The sequence below is a fragment of the Macaca fascicularis genome, chromosome 12 (genome assembly GCF_037993035.2).
Source record: "Macaca fascicularis isolate 582-1 chromosome 12, T2T-MFA8v1.1".
Lineage (NCBI taxonomy): Eukaryota > Metazoa > Chordata > Mammalia > Primates > Cercopithecidae > Macaca > Macaca fascicularis.
This window is the reverse complement of record NC_088386.1, coordinates 87,536,819-87,557,592: the sequence shown is the minus strand read 5'-3', so window position 1 is coordinate 87,557,592 and position 20,774 is coordinate 87,536,819. Positions and strand designations below refer to the sequence as shown.

The window sequence follows — 20,774 nt, the reverse complement described above, 5'->3', positions numbered from 1 at the left end:
TAGAGGGGTTCTAGGAACAAACCTAGACTGTTAACTATAATTCTTAAAAAATTACATTTTTATTGCAAACTACGTTTCCAGTTATCTACTGTTGCATTAAAAAATCACCCCAAAACTTAATGACATAAAACACGTGGATGTGTCATTATGTGGTTTTTCTTTCTTTCTATATGGTGAATATACAACCCTAGGACTGCCTCCTGCTCAAGAGGAAACCAGCCTTTGAAAGGCTTTTGAACTCCAACATAGAGGACAGAGGAAAACATGTATGGATTAGTCTGCTTAGCTTTCCTTGTTTCTTTAGCCACTGGGGAAAAAGGCTTTCTTTTCTGTGGGATCCTCATTCCAGGTCTCCTATTGCTGTCAGACCAAGAGTGCCCAGATTACTTTATGGACCTACATGGAAAAGGTCAACAAAAGAGACCACTGAGTTGCCTCTGGTCTAGGAATTATGGGCTAGTCGTTCAGAATAGGAAACCACATAGAAATTGGGACCAATTTCTTAACTGATAATAAGGTAGGTATTTTCCTGGAATGACTTCTGTGCTTCTGTGACTTAAACCTCTGAGGTTAACTGGTGTTCGAGGGAGCTGTTGATCATCTGGAGGATTCTGAGTCCTAACCATACCCTGTCATGACTAAAGCCTTCATGCTCCTGGACTCCTGCAGAGCTAATCATTCCCTCTCTATGCCCACACCTGTACATCTATCCCTAGGATTTGTCTACCTACCTATCCTCCTAAGGTGGGAGATTTTAAAGGGTAACAAATACACATCATTCATTTTTGCATCCCCAGTGCCTAGCACTTATTTCCCACCAGCCAAGTGAACCCTCTCTACATCTTATTGCCGTACAGATTTTTCTTAAACACATCAGCTTCACGTGTTCAAAAACCTCCAGAGACTGTCGCTGTATCAAGTCTAAATTCCACTACCTAATTTCCAAGAAACTTCATAATATGCCGTATGTAGAATTAATTTTTTAAACATTTCTTTTAAGAACTGACTGCTGAAATTCACTGATTTCTCTCAGACAGAAAGAAGACTTAATTTAGGACAACTAAATGGTAAGTTTGGTTGCTCAGGGTTACCTCTATTTCTAACTCATCAACGGTGCTTTCTTTAGTTGTCTTTGCTTTTCCTTTATACGAACTGTTGCTGCCCTTACAGTCTGTATCAGTATATTACTTAGTTTCAGGCCGTCTTGTACGTTCCCATTACATAGCTCCTTCTAGCTGCCATGACTGTAAGGTTGTCCAACAAAACAAATTGCATCACAGCATGAAACTATTCACTAATGAATTGATTTAAATTATATTTAAAAGTTAAAATATAATTTTTAAAGGATATATGCCAAATTCATTGAAATGATTACCTGACAAGAGAGGGAAGGGAATAAAATGGAAATGGTGATCAAAAGAGGCTCCACTTTATCTGTGATAGCCTTTTAAAAGAAGATTCTATTCACGTGGTGATTGTTTTCAAAGATGACTGCAAGAATCACCCCCGACCGGCTCACCCTTTTATCGTGGGACATTACTACTTCTCTCTCATAAAGAGGTGGAGTCTATTTCCGCTCTTTAAATCTGATCTTGGCCTGTGACCTACTTGGACCACAGCATGTAGAGGTGACAAGGGGAGAGTTCCAGAGATACCCTGCAGCCTTAAGACACCCTGCAGATTTGCTTCTACTCTCTTAGAACCCTGAAGTACCATGTAAAAAAGCTTGACTTCCCTACTAGAGAGATCAAATGGAAAGGCCCCAGAGACTGAAAAAGGAAAAGAGAGAAATCCCAGTATCCTAGTTGCCCCAGCTGAGAAGCCAGACATGTGAATGAGGCCATCTCAGATTCCTCAGCTCAAACTACAGATGAATGCACATGCCTAGCAGAAATGATCCATTCTAGTTGAGCCCTGACTAGCCAAACACAGAATCATGAGTAAATAAAATATTATTTTAAGCCACTGAGTTCCATGGTGGTATGTTACATAGCAATAGATGACTGATATTATTTGTGTTATTCAAAATATATATTTTAAAAATAAGCCCACAAGCAAACCTTTCTTCCTATTTAACAACTAGCCTCTTTCCTTTTCCCACCTCACACCCCATCTCTTTAATGTCTCTATTCATCTAGCTGATTATACAATATCCAACAATGCAATGCAAAATCAGCACAAATCAATGCAAAATCAGGGTGAAGTGATTATAATGTGAAATCGCAAATTTTGCAAAATACGTAGGAAATCATGAAGTTGATGAAGGTAATGTTAGAGAAGCCCTTGAATCATGGGCAACTCCTCTGACAAATGAGAATCTGCAGCTGGAATAGTTAACATTAACATTTGAAGAAGAACAAATCTACACGGATGATGGCACAATAAGAGCTTCAAAAAGAAATGATTTGAATGTCAAAATTTAAGAGAGGCTCTTGGAAAATTGATGAAGCCCTCAAATATTTTTGAAATAGTGACACTCTATGATTTGCCCACAAAAGTCAAATGTAAAAGGACGTCGTGTCATGATACCATATAATTTTGTTAGAAAATTGTGCTTCTCAAAATCAACACTTGATTCATCCTTTATTCTAATATTTAACACATTTTTGATTAACTAAATTTTATCAAATATAAGATAAATTAATTTTAATAATGTTCTTACTTTTTTAAAAGATAACATCTCAACCAAACCTTCTTTTCACCTTTTTGGTCTCTATTTTTAAAGCATTTGCTTTAAGTGGGTTTTGGTGGTACCAATTATCTGAAGAAATTGGAGGCCTCTGTATATATCTTTAGTTCATCTTCCTAACTGGCAGCTATACTCATTGAGAGCAGGGTCTCGGTCATGCTTTGCCAGTGTCTTCCGGATAGTGCTTCATGCATATAGCAGAAGGCAGAGATTCAACCAATGTGATAACCAATGGCCTGCTGAGTGATTGGCTTACACGTAGGTGTTACTATTGATGAATGGCATTGCTCCATTATCAATCCCTGACCTGGTATGAGCTGGCATTTGTTCTTCTCAAAATTGTTCATAGAAGGCCTATTACAAACTTCCTGCTGAAAGCACTTTCAAAGGCTGGATACATTTAAAATCAACTCAAGCATGTAAAGCCATTTTAGGAAATAAGCCCCACATCCCAAGGGTTCAGCTGAGGAGGGTCACATTTGAGAACAGGTGTGCTACTTCACTGAGCAGGAATTTTAAAATGTCAAACATTAGAACCACTTGAGAAACTCCAACTCAGCCTGCCAACAGACACTCCTGGGCACGTGTCAATAAATGCCTTGCAGAGACGGGCATTTGAGAACATCTCTCCTCATCAACTCAAAGTTAGTTAAAACAAATCATCATGGTAGGTTCTTAAAAAGACTACGTTTTATTTTTCCTCTCTCAATCTCACCTCTTGAAAAAAACAATTATTTTTTTAAATGTGGTCCTCCAAAAAGTTTACATATATTACACGATAATAGTCATAACAGCAACATTACTTTTTTAAATATCCCTAAAGTTCAATCTCTTTTAACCTATTTTGTATCCCCAGCTGCAAGAGTAATAAGAACTGAGCTGCTTTCCTTATCATTATCAGAGTTACTTCCATTCCTTTGCAAATGAGAAACTAATAATACAAACTTGGCTGCAGTATCCTTTAAACTCTATGCCTCCCAGTAGGACACCCGGTGTTCTGCAATCCATCAGTCAGTTCTAGGGCAAATGCAAACAATACTTTCCGTTACAATAACTTGTATCCAGGAAAAAGAAACAGGCACCCTGTTGCATCTGTAGCATAGCAGCCAGAGAAAAGTTTACTAGCTGTAGTCAATTGGAAGCTGTGGAGCTGGGCCAAGTTAGCATGTTTTTCTCCGCCTCTAGATGAAGTCATGATTGAAATACGACATTGAACTTTTTTAAAAAGGGAAGGGGAGCAGGAAAGAAAAGCTAAACCTGCGACAAAGTGTCCTGTGCCCAGAACGCGGTTAGGAAGTGTGTGCATACTTCTGAACCCTGAGTCCTTCTCAGTTCTGTAACCTTCTCCTCCCACTGGGTGGAGCAGGGCCTTTAAGAGCAGCTGGAATGCAGTTCCCCTGATCAGCGTAGCCAGTTGTTGCCTGTCTGAACCTCTGCCAGTCCTAGAGAGTGGTGCTCTGAGCTCCAACCAGCGGGCCTCATCCTGCACCCTCACCACCGCAACTTCTCACCCGAGCAAGAAGCAGCTCCCAGAGAGGAAGAACGTTCCCACCCGCCTAGCCATGGGAGAGGACGCTGCACAGGCCGAAAAGTTCCAGCACCCTGGGTCTGACATGCGGCAGGAAAAGCCCTCGAGCCCCAGCCCGATGCCTTCCTCCACACCGAGCCCCAGCCTGAACTTGGGGAACACGGATGAGGCCATCCGGGACAACTCACAGGTGAACGCCGTCACGGTGCTCACGCTCCTGGACAAGCTGGTGAACATGCTGGACGCCGTGCAGGAGAACCAGCACAAGATGGAGCAGCGACAGATCAGTTTGGAGGGCTCCGTGAAGGGCATCCAGAACGACCTCACCAAGCTCTCCAAGTACCAGGCCTCCACCAGCAACACGGTGAGCAAACTGCTGGAGAAGTCCCGCAAGGTCAGCGCCCACACGCGCGCGGTCAAAGAGCGCATGGACAGGCAGAGCGCACAGGTGAAGCGGCTGGAGAACAACCACGCCCAGCTCCTCCGACGCAACCATTTCAAAGTGCTCATCTTCCAGGTCAGTGTCACCTATGCCTCCTTACAGGAGGGCTGGAACTCCTCAACATTCTTGATCTCACTCATCCTGGCTCTCACAGACATTTTCACATTTGTCCTGCCTGTCAGGGATCACACACATAAGGCACTGTCCCCTGTCTGCCTACAGCAAGCAAATATGAAATCTGCACACAGGGGTGGGAATTTTCCAGGTCACTGCAGACTAACCCAAAGAAGATGCCCGCGGGCTTAGTTTAGGCCCCGGGTCATTTGTCAGGGAACACCTGGATGTACTCTGTACAGGTTGGGAAGACGTGCAGGTGCTTGCACCCTAGTCAAATTCATTTATCTCTTTGCATTAGGGGCGTAGGGCTCTGGCTGCAGCTGTTAGCTGGACAGGGCAATTTAATTCAGTGGCTGTTCATTAACTCTTTGTGGAAATGAAGTGATCATGTGAGGTATTTTGTTGTTTTTTTTTTAACCAAAAAGTCAAACTATCCCTTTGTACAAAGGCTACCAACGTTTTGGGGACCAAGCAAATAGAGGATTGATTCCATTAGAGTTAGCCTTGTTCTTTTAAGACTTTTTTGGGGCAAAGCAATCTTGCAGAGTTCTTTTCTAGCAAATGCACTAGAAATAGAGAGTACAAACACACTAGATATGCCTCTCTTTGTTCAGAGAGACCACAACTGTTAAGTAAAATAAACGGAATGTTATCAGCTATAGTCACAAAGGCTAGTCTTAAATGTTTCTCCCTCAAACGGTTGCCTTCGAATAAAAAGGCCACTTAATTTTTTTTTAATGCATCAATGATGCAATTAATGTAGCAAGAGGCTATCTGGGGACAGGGAGATTGCGTGGGGCTGTTGTTCCGCCAAGTGGTGGGCATTTGTGAATCCCAGGGCAGCCCTGCCTAATGCTGGAAGCCCTTCCGCCCAGTGGAATCCAGCCAGCACAGAGCCCAGGAAGCGATTGCCATCCTCGCCCCAGGGCTGTCTTGTTGTGACCATATGAATAGGAGAAGATTTCAAAGCCATGGAAGGGAGAGGCTATAACCAACAGTTTGATTGTGAAAGGCACACAGGGAGAGCCTTCATCTCCCAAGAGAGACTTAGAAATTGAGATTTAAACCGAGGGAGCCTTCTTTTTCAAAAGGAATCTGCTCTGCCAAGTTAGAACCTAAGCCTTCCTACCCCCATAAAAGGAAAGACTCATCTCGCTGCTTTTTTGTCCTCCTCAAATTGCACTTGAGTATTGTAAAGGTTTAGGGAGCTGATGTCCTCCTCTACCTTACAGGCTTTTGCAGCTGAAAACTTTTCAGCTTTTAATGCAAATGCAGTGGCTTTTCATGCACCAGATGAATTGAAAAGAGATACCGTAACTGGGCCTTTCTTAACCATATGAGATCCTTACTTTATTAGCCTAAGAGATATTAGAAATCTCAGCTCTCAAGGCATTTCTAAATTAAATACTGATCTCCAAACAAAACCAAACATGTACAGACCTGTTTAAGTCTGAGACACCAAAGGAAATTGTCCTGCTTCCAGTATGAATCAGGCAAATTCTCTTGTCCCATCCCTCAGTTAAGGAGGAGGAAAAAAGCATTTATCTTGTAGAGGAAAGTCACAATTTGTCAGGATTGGGTTTTGTTTTGTTTTGTCACGGATGTTCTGCAGATGTTGAGGGGAGGGATGGAGAGGATATGCTAGTAGAAATTCAGGAGAATTATAAATCTGACATTTAAAAAAAAAAAAAAAAAAAACCTGCTTGGGAACTTAAAGGCATATGCTGTTTTGAGGGCCTGACATGGTCTCCTATTTTGTCGCATTGAATTGGCAGGTGTGAAATTGCAGCCAGAAATAGTAGAAATTCTCCACCTAGTGAGTAAAAGCTGAAACAGGGGTGCTCAAGACCAAACTGGAAGCTAAGAGTATCCACAGCAATGTGCTCGGACTCCATTCTGGCCCCTTTAGAAAGCCATCCCCAAGGACACATTTCAAGAGCATTTTAGGAGGCAGGAAACTAGAGGCAAGTGACTGGACCTTTCTTAAGCCGTGGAAGATCCTTTATTAGCCTAAAGAATACTAGAATTCTCAACTCTCAAGGCATCGCAAGACGATTGTTTTGTAAAAAACAAATGCAAGTATAGTCACTCAGTGGACTCTCTTGGTCCTTCTAAAAGTAGCAGTTTCCCCAGAGTAGTAATTATGCCAATGGATAAACCAATAATTTGTATTAGAGAGTGGTCCAGTATAGTAGTTCAGAAGATAAATTTTGGAGTCACTCAAACAGTAGTTCAAATCCTAGTTCTACCACTTGCTAAATATGTCATATTGGACACAGTTTGTAGCTTCTCCAAACCTGTTTTCTCATCTACACACCGATGATATTAATAAGAGCAAAAAAAAAATCAAGCATTTAATAAATCCAGCATACATTGGTAAGCATCTTATTTATCCTGAATTTACAGATGAGGATGCTGAGATTCGAAAATGTTTATGGCTTGTCTGAAGCTAGTTAGTAAGCAAGTCGTGAAACTGGGATTCAAACTCATGTTTAATTGATTTCAAAGCATGTACTCTTGAACACTAATGCTTCTTCCCTCCTGTCTCTCTCATAGAGTGAGGAATGAAAGAAATAACATTTAAAATAGTTAGCAGGGACTGGCATGGTATAAGTGCTCAATGAATAGAAGATATTACTGAGTGGATCTGAAATTCATTGGCTCAGAAAGAAGGCTATACTTTTGCTTGGTTAGAAATATGGCCCTTGGGTAAAAACTGACCTCACCTTACCCAGGATCTTAAAACAGCTCTGCTATACACAGAGAACCATGTATTGTATAACTACCGCCATGTTGAAATCAACATTATATCTCATCCCCACGAAAGCAAAGGACTCTTCCCAAAAGACCTACTCTAAATAAACCCTCTAGTCACAGCATAATCTTCACAGTGTAGCATAAGGAGACTGTTTCCTAGACCTGTGGAGAATGTGGAGGGCAAATATGTACCAGGTGTTACTCAGTGTCTTTAGGTAATTTATCATTTTCAGCCCATCTGAATCCTATGCTGGACTTCCCCTTGTTAAATCTACTGTTTCTAGTTTAAGACAAAAAATTACGTAAAAATAAGAGAGTGAGAAAGGAAAATCTATCCCATGACCTGAGCATACTTGGTACGGTACTGTTGAGAAGAGTACATTTTCAGTTTGGGGAGTCCTGTCGAGCCCGCTGAAATCTACAGGTCTGCTTTGGTTAGTGGTTGAAGATACTTTTTTTTCTTTTAGACAGAGTCTTGCTCTGTTGCCCAGGCTGGAGTACAATGGTGGAATCTCAGCTCACTACAACCTCCACCTCCTGGGTTCAAGTGATTCTCCTGCCTCAGCCTCCTAAGTAGCTGAGATTACAGGCCCCCGCCACCACACCCAGCTCATTTTTGTATTTTTAACAGAGACAGGGTTTCACCATGTTGGTCAGGTTGGTCTTGAACTCCTGACATCAGGTGATCCATCCACTTCGGTCTCCCAAAGTGCTGGGATTACAGGCGTGAGTCACCATGCCTGGCCATAATTGCGTTTTTAAAATTCCAAACTTTGTCCTTAATTTGTCCTACTTAAAACATGTCATTATTTCTGTACTGAATGTTACAACATTGTTGTAGATGGTAGGCATCTAATTTCTTAGCAATTACTTTAAATTATAACCAGCAGTGTCTAAAACTGAAGAAACATTCATCTCTCTTTCAGCAATAAAATAAATGTTAAAATCCTAGTTAAATTCTGCAGTTTTCTCTTTTAAACTTTTTTGTAATAGCTTCAGATCAATATTTGAATTCAAAATACTGTGACATGACCCAGCATAAATAAAATAAGACTCATAGGCATTCTGATCAAAAAGCAAATGCTAAAGAAAGACTGAGACTTTGCTTCTCATCATGGCGATCACTTACTAAAAGAAAAAATAGAATTTGTACAGAAAATCAGTGACTCTACACTTATGAGGAAATTTTCTCTTTTGATTTAAGAGACTAGAATTTCACAGGTAACTGGCCCTGAGGATGCAGTACCCTCTTACGTCCTCTTAAGGTTCTAGTAATGATTATTTGAAAAAGCAGTTGGGAGATTATTTCAAATCCTGGGAACAAAACGAGAGTACTCATGGACAGCTTACACTTTCATCCACATAAAATTGGGAAATTGGGTGAAAAAAGTGGAAAGGTTAGCTATTTGCACTGGATACATTTCTGGAGAATTGAGCCTATAAATGTGTTCGAATTTTCATCCTTTGGGTTTCTTTGATAAGGTCAGAATTTTAGAAAGGCGCTAAAAGTGTAACATCTTCAGACCATTTTTAAATTGATTTTTTAAAAGCCTGTACTTTATCCAAAGTCACTGCTCTGAAGACTGTTACATTAGTACAGACCTGGAAGAAATGAGGATATAGATAAGAAAAGACGCCTTTATATGACAACTCGCCATGTTTCTATCACACTACAATGTTCCCATATGGGATATTAGCTTTGATGTGTTACTTATCCAGTGCCCTTTTACTTTATGAGGTAAACAAAATATTTGTTCTTATTGTTATTATTTACATTTATTGAAGGTGAGCACTGCCCCGGGCACTTTAAGTGAATAACTGATAATTGTTGGTATTCCTTAGAAAGAATCATTACATACTCTGACGTAAAAAAAACTAGACTCTTTCAGATGCAGCCCTTCCAAGTAAATGCTGCCCCTTCCACTGCTTTGTAATCTATATCTGTTTGAATTGAATGAATGAAAAATATTCTCCAATGCAACTCAGGTCCTATAGTTCTGATTCTTACATAAAACAAAACACATTTGGTATCAGTACACTATGGAATCAATTCTGCAATTTGTTAATTCTTTTTTGTGGAGTTTATGTTAACATCACAGATTCAAATATGTTAGAGTTGGAAAGCACCTTAATAATCATTCAGTTTAACTTCATTTTATATCAAAGAAACAGAGGCCCTGAGAAACAGTGACTGGCTAGGTTTCACTTTATTATTAATAATAGAGATTATAGAACTGAATTGCAAAATGAGTAAAAACAAGCACTATAATCCCACCATGGTAAAGTTCATGTTTGCTGGGTTTTCTACATCAGCTTTTAAATAATTCAGTGTGATTTGGTTTTTTTGTTTGGTTTTGTTTTGTGTTTTTTATTTGTAACAAAGAACACCTAACCAGTGTGTCTTAAAAAAGAATTGAACCCTTGATAACACTGACAAATAATGAAACTTTTAAATCCTCCAGAATGTGAAAGACTGCTCAGGGATTATAACTAATGCATTTTATTCTTATGACTTGCTGATTCTACCGACAGCTGCCTTAGGGGTGCAGTTCTAATCAATGACTGTATCCACTTGGCAATCCATACCTCAGAAACACAAATCGGAGAAAACCATCAATGTGTAAAAAAGACCTATAAATCAGAATGTCAGGTGGGCACAGTTTTATTTTAATAACTAGTATTTAGAGATTATTGGATAAAACAGTCCATGGACACAAATTTATGGTCTTCATATCCCTCCAGGATGCTACCGCATCCCAGTGGGAATATGACATCCTTTGTTATTTTCTTCTACCAACAGGAATGATGAGTTAGTGACACGAATTCTCTCCTTATTCAAGCTTTTAAATGACTTACTATGATTTCCTTTCTAAGGCAAGTCATAGAGTCTTCTTTTCTGTTACAGTGTGCATATCTAGGTATTTAGATATGTACACAGAAGATTTGCTTCCATGAGCTTCAAACCAAGAAGTGTCCAGCATGTTGGCCAGTTTGTCTGTGTTGATACAAATGGACTATTAGTTCACTAGGATCGATATGAACAGCAAACAAGCTGAACTACAAGGAGAAATGCTACCTTTTCAGTTCTTTCCATTCATTTTTATGCTGTGAGCCTATCAGTCATATATGTTTGAAGTGTGCTGTTTTATTCCCCTTCCTTTGAAAAACTCCTAAGGGTTCTTGTGAAAGGTCAGAACCAGGAACACCTGCATCAGGGGAGCTGAGGACCTTTTTGAAAACAAAGGGTAAATAATCAGCTCTCCTGAGGGCCTCCACTGGGCAGAACTACCGAAGGAAGCAGTGCAGCCCACAAGGGATTCCTAGTGCCATTTTCAGGGGCTACAAACCCTAAGTAGAACTATAAGTAATGAGGGCAGGGAAGCAGTGACAGAATTGAGGATGTGTACTTGATCTTCCCTCTTGAAATCGTCATCAGTCTTGCAACCTGTAAGAGAAAGCAAATCAGAAACATTACAACAGGAAGCTGAAGGCAGAAGTGTCACATTGCTTATAGGCCTATGAAATATCAAGTGTTTCCATGAGGTGTATGTGGGAGCTTGAGCACAGGGCACATATGCAGGTGAGATTAGGCACCTCAGGAGAGGGCAGTTATCCAGCATCCATTGGCTGAAGTTTAGACTGAGTATCCACCACCATAAGAGTTACTTAATTGTCAAACACCACTCATATGTTTTACTATGGAATAGAAATTTTGAAAAGTATCAGTATTTTTCTGCTTCCAAACAAACATTATGGAAAGGTAAGAGCTACATGTGCTTGGACATTCATGGATTTTTGTGTGAAAAGAAAGGGCTTACCTTCAGAGTAGATGCCATCAGAAGCCACAAAATAAACACTGTTCAATATACAGAACATTAAATCCTGCTTGTGTAATTAAAATGACAGCAGAAGCATAGCAGTTAGCCAAGAAGACATATCTCACTTGTTTCCAGTTGCATAAAGACACATCCAACTCATTCTGGATTATCTCTGTTCCTGCTGGGTTTATTTTTATAGCTGGCATCAAAAAAGCCCTCATATAATTTCCCTGGCATTTTACAAAAGAGTTCAATTGGGTTTCCTACCTTCCCTCAGCACCCATTCATATACACAGTGTGTATCTACCACAGATCACGTATGATTCACCTTATAATAACTTTCCTCAAAGCTGTCCTCAAAAGATACATGATGAAAGCATCGAAAGAGTCTAAGACTCAACAGCAACTATGCCTTTGTAATAATAAAATGTACATTTAAAGAAAAACTGTAATATTATTAGTTTAATTCCTTTAGAAGTTCAGTTAATATGCCTACCTTTTGTTGGGATTAAAGAAAGGGAAGTTATACAACTTACTACCTTTGATTACCCTGAGAGATTATACTATACAAAATGTAACTCTTCTCTGGTAGCCAAGGATTATTTTTGCAGCTTTCTTTCTGAATTTCTGCTTTCCTCACTGAGGACTTTTAATGACATTTCACTGATCTCTTGGTTTCTTCCTTCCCTGTAAGCAACTCCTGTCAAACCTTCTCACCCCTCTTGTCAACCCCAGAAGTAATTCTGCTTCTAGACTAAGCATCCAAGCTTTAGCTATTTCAGTTATCTAACCCTCTTTTAGTAACACCCATCCGCTGCAAAGAAAATCCTTCCTTAAAAATAGAGATCATTGCCTCCATTGGGACTTAGGTTCTCTTGATTTCCTAATGGCACCAGAAGTCAGCAAACTTCCTTCTAGACACAGAGGTAAACTTGTTCTTTCATAGGCCTCAAGCCTGCCCAAGAGAGGGCAATCTCCATTCCAGCCACTCTCAGGGCTTTCTTAGAAAGCCACCTACCCAACATGCACTCATTTAACAAGCAACTGTTGAGCTCTAGGTATTGGGACACAGCATGGACAAGAGACAAAAATCCCTGCCCTCATGGGGAGTACATTCCTGGGAACTAGAAGCAACCTCAACTTGAAACACGGGAAAGCAGTGCTTGTAAAAGTCTATGTTATAATAACTTGTGACAGTCCCATGCTCCTTTTATTTATTTATTTATTTTTACTTTGTCTTTTACTATGGCCTGGACACTTTCCATGACATTCAAAATGGCAGAGTGTGGAGAGAGTTTTGGGAAACAATATATGATATCATCATTCTAACAAGGATTCTATTTAATTGGACTTTTCTGCTTTTTGCCTCGACACAAGACATTATCCTTTGTTTCTAACCAATTTATGGAAAGGACTCTGTATAGTGTGTGTAAGGGGAGAGACAGGGTTGTATTTTTCAAGGAACATCATAATTCTACCATTCAGTTATTAATAAGGAAAGTTTTTTTAGTTTCTCTGTAATATCTAAACTTTATTTAGTCTTTGTATCAAATATAAAGTGACACTCTTAAAGCATGTTTTCATCTTTTCAGTCAATCAAAATTACAAAACAAGAAGGGAAGTTCTTGCCATTAACATAAACTTTGCATGACGTTTAAGTCCCAAGTAGACTTTAAAATCCACTAAATCCAGTTATTTTTCAAACTGAAAGTTTACTGAACAGCCTTAGATATAAGCAGGCAATCCTGAGGCTCTGGTTGCAGGAGGGGTGGCAGGGGGGTCTGGAGCCTTGCCCCCTTCTGGCATTCCAGCAGAACCCCTGGTGCCCCTGGGAGTGCAGTATGAAAGCTACTAATCTAGGTCAAATCTCTTGTTCATATCTGGAAGAAACTGAGACCCAAAGAGATTAAGTTATTTGCTGAAAGCTGTCCTGCTATTCAGTAGTACAGCAAAGACTGAGACTCAGGCCTCTGGCCACACATTCACTACTGTGCCATTTCTTTCAAAAAAGATGTAAAGACATTTTGCTGACAGGCTCTCCTTTTCCAATATTCAAAGAAAAATATTTAAAAATCAAGGGTTCTTTAGCTGTGTAACCCGAGTCTGTCTGCATTCAAAACTCCCCAGTGAGCAGTGTTGCAACACCATCCCCCTTCCACTCTGGAGTTGAGTGTTCGGGTGCTGCTCCTTGAAAGCCAAGAGGAGCCATCTTTGCCTGTGTGCCCAGCAGCTGGAGGAGAGTGCTGGCCACGGTGAAGGGGGCAGCTTTCTGTGCTTCTCTCCTCACTCTTCGCTGGAGGTGAGGGCCAAAGTATTCTTGCCCAAAGAAGCTCTGTGTAACACTAGAGAATTGATAAACTATGACTGGAAGAGTAATTTCCCCTCACTACTCTAAAAATAACCCTAAGATCTCACCTCCCCTTAATAACTCCCCAAAGGATATTCTAAACCACAAAGCTTCCTGAGTGCACCCCCAGGAAGCCTAGTCCTTGCTTCTCTCACTCTAAAATGATGTCCTCAGCCAAATTAGTGTGGACCTTTGAACGGATTCTAAGGTTGACCCTACCTTTACTTCTGACTCCTACTTGGAGAGGGAACCCAGTCAAGGCTTTATGTGTGTCTGGTATTTGACGACTTCTCAGTTCTTACCCCTGCCCTATCTTTTATCTGCCAACTTGACCTTCAGGCTCTTCTGCAGTGGGATTTTTGCAGGCTCAAGCCCTCTGACCTCAAAAGAGGATAGGAGAGAGAGGGCCTGTGGGTTGACAGTACAGTAACGTACTTTAGCTCCGTTATCTAAGCAGCTTCCTGTTCTATCTCAGTCACTGCCCACTTCCCTTCTGCCTGTCACTGATAGAGTTTCTGCCGGCTGTCCTTCTGATATTCCCAACAGGCTGCCCTTGGCCTTATCCAGCCTAAAGAGAATGACTTGACGAGTTTGGAATTAACTCTTCCTATTCTAGAAAACTCGTGCCACAAACATTTGGTTTTTATCATCACCATGTCACCAAAACAGACACACGTATTACAGCAGCTCAGGACTATCTGTGAAATATGTTATTAACATGAAACCTATACCGTCCGTCTTTTCAGGAGGAAAATGAGATCCCTGCCAGTGTGTTTGTGAAAGAGCCCGTTTCCGGCGCCGTGGAAGGGAAGGAGGAGCTTCCGGATGAAAACAAATCTCTGGAGGAAACCCTGCACACCGTGGACCTCTCGTCAGATGATGATTTGCCTCACGATGAGGAGGCCCTGGAAGACAGTGCCGAAGAAAAGGTGGAAGAAAGTAGAGCCGAGAAAATAAAAAGATCCAGCCTCAAGAAAGTGGATAGCCTCAAGAAAGCATTTTCTCGCCAGAACATCGAGAAAAAGATGAACAAGCTGGGGACAAAGATCGTATCTGTAGAGAGGAGAGAGAAGATTAAGAAATCTCTCACGTCAAATCACCAGAAACTATCCTCAGGAAAAAGCTCCCCTTTCAAGGTTTCTCCCCTCACTTTCGGGCGGAAGAAAGTCCGAGACGGAGAAAGCCATGAAGAAAATGAGACCAAGTCAGAAGACCTGCCTAGCAGCGAGCGGATGCCGCATGACCAGGAAGAGGGGTCCTTTGCAGAGGGTCTCTCGGAAGCGTCCCTCGCCAGCGCCCTGGTGGAAGAGGAAACCGCAGAGGAGGCTGCTGAGAAGGTGACCTCCAGGGGGAGTAATTCGGGAATGGACAGCAACATTGACTTGACTATTGTGGAAGATGAAGAGGAGGAGTCAGTGGCCCTGGAACAGGCACAGAAGGTGCGCTATGAGGGTGGTTATGCGCTAACCTCTGAGGAGGCGGAGCGCTCCGATGAGGACCCCGTGCAGCCCGCCGTGCTCCAGGTGCACCAGTCCACCTGAGCTTAGAGCTGCTGTGTCATCCTGTGCTATGCTCAAGCTGGCTTCCAGGGCCGAGGAGCAAATTCCTGCACATCTCCAGCACGACCCACCCACTCCTGCGTTCCTGTCCGGGCAGTAATCATTGACCACATAGTCATAGTAACACACAAGAGACCAGGCTTTACCGTGAGAGCGACCTGTCACGGACTCCACTTTTAATTTGCACTTAGGTTCTATCTCCGTAGATTGTCTCCAAGATTGAAGAAGAAATTGAGCAGTTGAAAAATGCTAATCTATTTGGCTTAGTCAGAAAAAAACAGAGGATAATTAAGATACTAATCATGAAAAGTGATTCATTCTTTTTTGTCATTCCATAAGCTTGCTGAATAGTGTACCAGTAGTATATTGTATTTCCACCGTACTCTGTGAATCTAATTTTATTCTTTGTGTTGATATATAATATACATAAATATGTAAGCTAAACATATAACTATATGTTTTAAGAAGAAAACATCTACAAAAGATAAAAAGAGATGCTCAGTTGGTTGTTTACTTAATAGAAACCATTGTATTATTGCAAACGAAGGAAAAATGAAGAGACTATAAAAGTCAGCTAATGAAGTAAGATATGTAGTAAAGTAAGGACTATTCAGAAAATAAGAAAGAAAATTTAGAAAATGAAACAGGAAACAATGCCGAAAAGAATGAAAACAGAGAAAAAAATGTATGTGCTTGAAAGTAAAATATTTACAATAGTAGCTTAACTATTTCACTCCTTAAATAACAATACTAAAGAAGTTCATATATCCTGGAATAACATGTCATCTTCAAAATTTTTTAATTTTCTAATATTTTTAAATAATAACAAACAGTGTTAAAGCTGTATTTTTTCTTAATAAATAAAAGATATTACAAATATTTCTTTAGGGAAGCTCAAATGGATGTTGTCTTGTTAACATTGGAACGAATATAAATCTTCAAAATACAATAATATATACTGCTTTGTGGAAACTTGGCTCATACTATTCTTCAATGCTCTTCAAATTTGAACTAACCCTTACATTCCATATGATGTGATGTAGGCTTATAAGATGCTAAAATCTATAGGTTTTGGAAATGAAATATTCTATTTTTTCTTTTTTGTACATAATGGGAATTTCATTCCAGATTGTATTTAATTTATATATTAATTTCACAGAATATTAATGTTTCTTAACTTCTTAAAGCATGCTAGTGTTTTATGTATATGTACACATATATTCAGACAGGGTAATTTTTACTGCTACCTAACATTATACTAAAATATTGCTTAATCTGTTTTTAATTACAAAATGCTAATGATTTGTTAAATTATAGTTTAAAGACACTTGGTCCAGGGAGCAAATCCCCTGCCTTTAGTATGCACCACTGTAAGTAACCTTACAAATAGAGTTAATCCAAGACAGTATTAACAAACTATGCTTTGTCTTTAATAAAAGGGATAGGATTAACAAATGTATTGATGGCATAACCTATTCAGCTATGTCCTTATTTTTGCAATAATGTAACCTCAAATATTGGATTGTTGAACCAACAATGGCTATGTTAAAGAAGATTAAATAAACCAAAAAATAAAAGGCATGTAACAATGTCAGTTTTTTGGCAGAACAGTTTTAGAACAAGCAGAAAGAATTGATTTTTAAACTCTCCTCCAAACATAGCAGTAATGTTGATTGTTTCAGTCTTGAGTTCTCCTATTAACTCTGCTTCCTCCAACCAATCTCATTTAGAAATCTAAGTCTCATTCTTCAAGTTTAACTTTTTTGACATCACCTTGCCAGCTCTAGAGAGTATCTGAATTTATTTCAGCAGCTTGATGATTTGATAGTTACATCTGCATTTTTCTTGTATTATATCAGAACTTCTAATACCTTAAATAGTCCTGCAAACATGAATGTATTGACCTATAAATTCAGTTTATTCACACAGATAATCCTTTGTCTTCTGCAGTGCCATAGAGTTGGTAGCAGACTTAATTTTACTCTGGGCCCAAAGCAAGCCTGTTTAACCTTTATGGAGTTGTTACTTTTTGCAGGCGAGAAGTTGGGGGACCCAGACCTAATGTAATATTTACATTTCCTTTTCAAAATGTGTTTTTCATTTGTTCCTATAAACTAGCTGTATGTCAGCTGAAAACTGCACTTGAGCATTTTTTTTTTTAAGTTTCACTGGCAATCACATTTATTCTATGTTCCACATTTGAAGCACTAAAATCCTAAGCAATAAAACAGAGAATTAGGCCAGATAATTGTTGAAAATCACACACTGTAGGGATTACAGAGAGCAACAGTTGTGGAAATTGAAGCGATTTATTCTGTATTATTTTTGAGTTATTTGCATACTGGTGAGGCAGCAACATCCCCAAATTAGATATGTCTTCTCCCCACCTATCCAACAACTCATTCCTAACTTTCTATGCCTGGAGCTCAAGAACTGGATTAGTTTTCCCCAAAGATTTGTCATACATAAGATCGAGACCATCCTGGCTAACACGGTGAAACCCCGTCTCTACTAAAATACAAAAAATTAGCCGGGCAAGGTGGTGGGCGCCTGTAGTCCCAGCTACTCGGGAGGCTGAGGCAGGAGAATGGCGTGAACCCGGGAGGCGGAGCTTGCAGTGAGCCGAGATGGTGCCACTGCACTCCAGCCTGGGCGACAGAGTGAAGACTCCGCCTCAAAAAAAAAAAAGAAGGACTGAGAGCCATATCTTAGAAATATAATCCAGGAGTAAGAAGCATCTATTACATGGGTCACTAATCTCACAGGTATATAGCAAAAAATAAAGTCATTTTTCTGTGAGATTTCTTTTTAAAGTAAATAGATACGTATTTCAACAGGAATATTTTCTTCTTTCTGCTTAGGAATCCAGTATGTGGCTGAATTACTGGTTCTTTTTATATGTGAAAACAAAAGACTCTCGCTAAGACTAGTTCCGTACAAAACAAGGACTTCTGATATTTATTGTCTGATGAAAACCCAAAATGTTTCTGCTTTTAGCAGTGCTCACCCAGAAGAGCAAAGTTTGACACTCATGCGATTAAGCCCACTATTAGGAAACCTCAACATAGCCTGGCTGCCAGTATAAGTAAAGGTTATAATGAAAGTCATTTCCTACATTAAGACACTAATGCCCAAGTCCAGTTAATTCTTGCTCAAAAGTTTGTTTACTGCCCCGGAGCCCAAATCTAAGTGATTTTATATTGGAGATTGGGAGTATGAAGAATTAAGGCACAGGCAGCAATCATTATTAACAGTTCCATAGCAACCACAAGTCTTTTCCTAAAAACCTAGACTCAAGCACTGCAAAACAAGTTTCAGATGAAATTGGCATTGTGACCTTTGTATTCTGCTTGATTTGGGTGTCTAGATAAAGATTTCTGTAGCCAGGAACTCATTCTTAAAGGGAACAGGCAGTAACTTGCATTATTAAAGATATTTTCTTTATTTTTTATTTTTATTTTTATTTTTTTTTTTGAGACGGAGTCTCGCTCTGTAGCCCAGGCTGGAGTACAGTGGCCGGATCTCAGCTCACTGCAAGCTCCGCCTCCCGGGTTCACGCCATTCTCCTGCCTCAGCCTCCCGAGTAGCTGGGACTACAGGCGCCCGCCACCTCGCCCGGCTAGTTTTTTGTATTTTTTAGTAGAGACGGGGTTTCACCGTGTTATCCAGGACGGTCTCGATCTCCTGACCTCGTGATCCGCCCGTCTCGGCCTCCCTAAGTGCTGGGATTACAGGCTTGAGCCACCGCGCCCGGCCAAGATATTTTCTTATTTTTGTGTTAACCATTACATTATCCTGCAGTATTTGAAACTCTAAAATTATTTTTAACTCTCCACATAAACTGCCCTAGTTAAGAAGTCACACCTTTAAGCAGCTTGATTTTCATACATATATACACTTTTCACTGTAAAAAGCAATTTGTTAAATATTTATTGAGCAGAGCAACCTTTAGTTCCTCCTATTTGCTAAAATTTTTAGCACCAAAGCACTGAGACCCAAGAAAGAGGGAAGAAACCAATATTTTTGACAACATACTTTATACCAGCTGAGCACTCCAATGGCCAGCAATACTGTGTACCAATCACATGTTAGATACAAGCATTATCTCATTTAGTCATATAAAATCCTATTTGGAAGGTACGATTTTTACCTCCATTTTAAGAGTAGGAACCTGAGAATTTTGAAGTTTACTGAATCCAACTAGTAAGATGGAATGCAGAAAGGACTCCCGAGTTCTTAACTACTCTAAGGTCTCACTCATCATGTTATAATTTAACTACTTTTCTATTAAAGGTCACAGAATTAAGTGATTAGTCCAGGTTCAAATAACTAGTGTCAGGGCCAGTGTTCAATTCCAATCTGAAATCCATGCTACTGCCAAAACAGACACTTAATTATCCTGCAACCCTGCTTAATTATAAGTCAGTTTATAAGCTCTCAAATGGCATAATAACTTCATTTTACCACCCCTTATACAGCATCACTTACACTGCACTTTGTAAATGATTTTGATGATTGTCATTCCAGTACTAAAAAAAAAAAAAAAGACAGAGAGAGAAAGAAAAAGAAAAAGAAAAAAAGGAAAAAAAAAAAAAAAACTTCACTGTTCTTGGAGAGCCACAGAGTGACTATTATTCAGGTATGCTGAGGCCACAGAGTGGCTCCTTAGCTCCTTGTCCTCATCCATTGTCAGTAGCTGCAGCGTTCACTTTGGGGAAGGGTTTAATAAGAGCAAGCTGTCAACAGAGATAGATACTAGAATCAGCTCATTCAAAGATGGTTCATGAAGTCTGCCTCAAACTCTTTAAGTTAAAGGAGTTATATCTCTGTGTCGTAGGAGAGAACTTGCTATATTCTCCTTGGACACTTCCTCTCATAAGCTGAAAAAAGGAACAAATGGCAAATCAGCATGCGGCCAGGGGTGGGGGATTGTAGAGGTTCAGGAATTAAGGTGAATCATGAAGATACAGAGACCTAGCCTATGAATATAATTCCTGCAAAATTATCCAGCTGTGTTCTCAGAAAAACACAGGCGATAAGTCAAACAAATGCTGGTGTCTCCAACTCTGTGTGCAAGCAATCAGAGAAAGTCCTCTAGGCCAGCAGCCCTCTTCCATCAAGATGTATGCTGCAGACAGCTACTTCCTCCAAAGGCTTTGGCAGGGGTCACAAATTCAAATGCCTGAAAACTCAGACATGAGTAAACTGACTCAAGGAGATGGCAGCAATTGTGGCAAAGCTATTACACATGGGCCGTGTCCTGTCCGATGGGGCACCCTTATAATCCACCTGTGCAGTGGCAGTGCTTCTTTCTAATTCCCACACAGGGAAGGTATGTTCTAGGAGCCACGCTGCATGTGGTAAACTGGCAATCACTACCCAGTTCCACTTGCTGTGTGAGAAATCGGGTCCAATGACTTTCCAGTCAAAAACATAGGCCTCTTTTAAGAAGAGCCAAAATTTAGATTTCTTTTTACATGAAAATCTCCTGGCTTTTAAGTTTTTGGCAACTGATTC

General features: G+C 40.1%; 1 protein-coding gene across 1 annotated transcript; it reads left to right on the top strand.

Annotated features, from left to right (window-relative positions):
• The first annotated feature begins 4,088 nt into the window (after positions 1–4,088).
• On the top strand, positions 4,089–16,838 carry CAVIN2 (caveolae associated protein 2). The gene is made up of 2 exons (XM_005573792.5): positions 4,089–4,734; positions 14,445–16,838. Exons 1-2 carry the CDS (start codon positions 4,252–4,254, stop codon positions 15,237–15,239), a joined length of 1,278 nt encoding a protein of 425 aa, XP_005573849.3. The 5' UTR covers positions 4,089–4,251; the 3' UTR covers positions 15,240–16,838.
• Positions 16,839–20,774: the final 3,936 nt, after the last annotated feature.